This window comes from Nothoprocta perdicaria, unplaced genomic scaffold, assembly GCF_003342845.1.
Source record: "Nothoprocta perdicaria isolate Ctin4 unplaced genomic scaffold, notPer1 scaffold_330, whole genome shotgun sequence".
In the NCBI taxonomy this organism is placed as follows: domain Eukaryota; kingdom Metazoa; phylum Chordata; class Aves; order Tinamiformes; family Tinamidae; genus Nothoprocta; species Nothoprocta perdicaria.
This window is the reverse complement of record NW_020455567.1, coordinates 519,199-521,959: the sequence shown is the minus strand read 5'-3', so window position 1 is coordinate 521,959 and position 2,761 is coordinate 519,199. Positions and strand designations below refer to the sequence as shown.

Below are 2,761 nucleotides of genomic sequence, written 5' to 3'. Positions count from 1 at the left end.
TTTTTTTTTTTTTTTTTCCTCCTTCATCCCTTCCTTACCCCATTTGCCTGCTATGCCGGCGCATTCAAACAGAAGTGCTCGCAGAAAGAAAAAAAAAACGGAAGTTTAAGAAATGCGGGGAGATGTGTTTGGTGTCGTTTGGGTTCTATCACTAATGAGCCTAATTAGATCAATGGTCACACTCACACCCCGAAACCTCCCGGCGAGTCCCACTATCTCCGTCTAAACAGAGACACAAGCTGCGCTGAAAAGTCATGCAAGAGTTTTGTTTTTGTTTTCTTTGCTTTTGCTTTGCCAAGAGAAGTTACTTTTCCCCCCTTTTCCTCACCATCACATTTTTTAATTTGTTTTTATTCTGAAGAGGACGGGCTCTGGACCGGATTTGGGGTGATTCTTCTCTCCTTTGTATGAGCAAACACGAGAGCAGAGGAAAACGGGGAGGGTGCAGGGGTGGGGGGGTGGCAGGGGGGGGGGGGGGGGACAACAGAGGGGGAAGGGAGAAGAAGGTGCCTCGGAAGGAGCTCGCACGCTATTTTACCTGCAAATCGTCCGCTCCCGAGGCTGCAAGCCCGAGGCTCGGTCCTGGCAGGAGTCTTTGATCTGGATGCATCCCATACTGGGAGCCATGGCTCATAAGAGACAGGTCGTGGCGGCGATAAGCGTCTAAGCAGCCCAGCTCTCTGCGCTGCTCGTCCAGGCAGGAGGACTTGAGCGCCCGCGCATTGTGCAGGTTGATGAAGTCGGTGGGTTCCCCGTGGTGGATCTGCTGGTAGTACTGCTGCGAGTGATGCAGAGAGTTGAGGGAATAGGCGTCAGGGGTGACGGCCGGGTGGCTGTGCTGGAACTCGTAGTGGAAGGACTGGTGGTGCAGAGGGGTGTACTGGTGATTAGTGGAGAAGTACGGGGAGGCGAACTCGGTGCCCGTTGTAGAGTACGTGAGCGGAGACGAGGAGGAGTAGGCGACGGTGGAGTTGGCCACGGACTCCAGGCATCCTAGCTGCATCAAGCGGTAACTGTTTGATCCATCGTGACGTATCTGGAAGGAAGAAGTGAAAAGAAGACCCCAAAACTGGAGGTTTGTCATTTAAAACCCCGGGTGCGGGTCTTGCGAGCACGCTGTCCTGCATCGCTTCTCGCCCGTCACGAGCGACTCAGCCTGCGAGCTGCAGTCGCAACAACAAAAGCTCCTTTCTCACCTTGGGCTGGTGCCATAAAGGTCTGTTCAAAAAATCATAAACAGCCCAAGAGTGCCCTTAATACCGTAAAGCGAAAGAAATCCACTCACTGAAGTAATATTAATAATATYAATAATAAAATCTTTGTCCATCTATCCATCCACCTCCTGATCACAGCTGTAGTATCTGAAGCTGACACAAAAAGTCAGCAAACAGAAGAAACTAACGGCAATACACACAAGTCCCGTCCCTATGTTAGAGTTACACATTGAGAAAGCTTTGCCGCCTGCTCGCCTGCCTTTCTCTCTTTCGTTTTTTTTGAACCCCTATTTTTCTCTCTTTTTAAAATAACGAATCAGATCCAAAATTTCCCCCTCCTTTTCCTGTGTATTGAAAGAAAAGGGGAGTCCTTTTTTTTTTTCTTCTTCTTCTTCTTCTTTTTTTTTTTTTTTTTTCTTTTTTAGCGAGGACTCCCTATTCCTGGCGAGCTTGTGATTTCCCTCCACTTCATTATATTATTAGGGGGTATTATTCTGATTTTCGTTCTGGCAACGGTTTTAACGTGGTAATGAGTTGCCCTTTCTGGCGACAGATGTCATAACGAATTTTCTCTCTATACTTCTTTAAGTTATCTCTGAAGCCGGATTATAATTAAATGTAACGGTCCAATATGGATTTAAAAAAAAACGGAAACAACCACACAGGCACATACACACACACATATGCACACACATGCACACACACATACACGCACACACACGCACACACTCTCACACACAAAATACCTCTGCATCGTGGACGAGACCTGGAAAGGTAGTTGACATTTTTTGGTTCTCCGAAAAAAAAGATAAAAAAGAAAAAACGCTGGATAAAATTCCCCTCTCCAAAATGAAAAATAAAAAAATAAAAATTAATAAAAATTTAAAAAATCCAAAGTTCACGTATTTCTCCAATTTTTTTTTTTTTAGAAAAAAAAATCTCTACAAACAGAGAGAATTTGCAATGTATCAGCATAGATCAGATCTCTCGCTTTTCCATGCACCTCCTTAAAAACCTGTAGGAACAAAATTTTCCCTCTGCACAAAAGCTGCTCCCTGGATCAGATTTTGTACTTGCTGGGTATTTCTTTGGCTGATGTCGTAGGTCCCTTGGTAATATAGAAGTTTTGAAAATTAAGCATCAGCACTGAGAACTGGGAGGACAATAGATAGAGGAGCTTCATCCCAGGAGACAAGGAATAAATATTGTATCTTCGCCTAATAAGGAACTGTAGGTTCTTTCAACATTTTTATACATTTTTCTCCTCCACTCTTTAGAATGCTTTTTCTTACCCAGAACTAATATGGGAGCTAATCTGATGGAAAGGGGTATTTTGTGTACATTTTATTGGGAAGACATAGAGCTAATATATATTAATATATATTATTATAACCGTCCTTTTCAGTAGGTAAGTGTTCCTTCCTGTTGATTATACTGCTTTTAAATATTGACCAGCCTCTAAGAATGCACATTTGTATGCGTGTCTGCTTAACTGTATTTTTTTTTCTAAATGAAAACTCTGTGGTTTGTTTTGGATTTGATTTTTT

The 2,761-nt window shown here is 43.6% G+C and overlaps 1 protein-coding gene across 1 annotated transcript in view; it reads right to left on the bottom strand.

Annotated features, from left to right (window-relative positions):
- The window catches only part of TFAP2D (transcription factor AP-2 delta), a 44,855-nt gene extending 43,771 nt beyond the window's left edge, over positions 1-1,084 (bottom strand). Inside the window, exon 1 of the mRNA XM_026043599.1 lies at positions 539-1,084. Coding sequence (XP_025899384.1) covers positions 539-1,084 — 546 coding nt within the window. The remainder of the gene's footprint in view (positions 1-538) is intronic.
- Between the last annotated feature and the right edge of the window lie 1,677 nt (positions 1,085-2,761).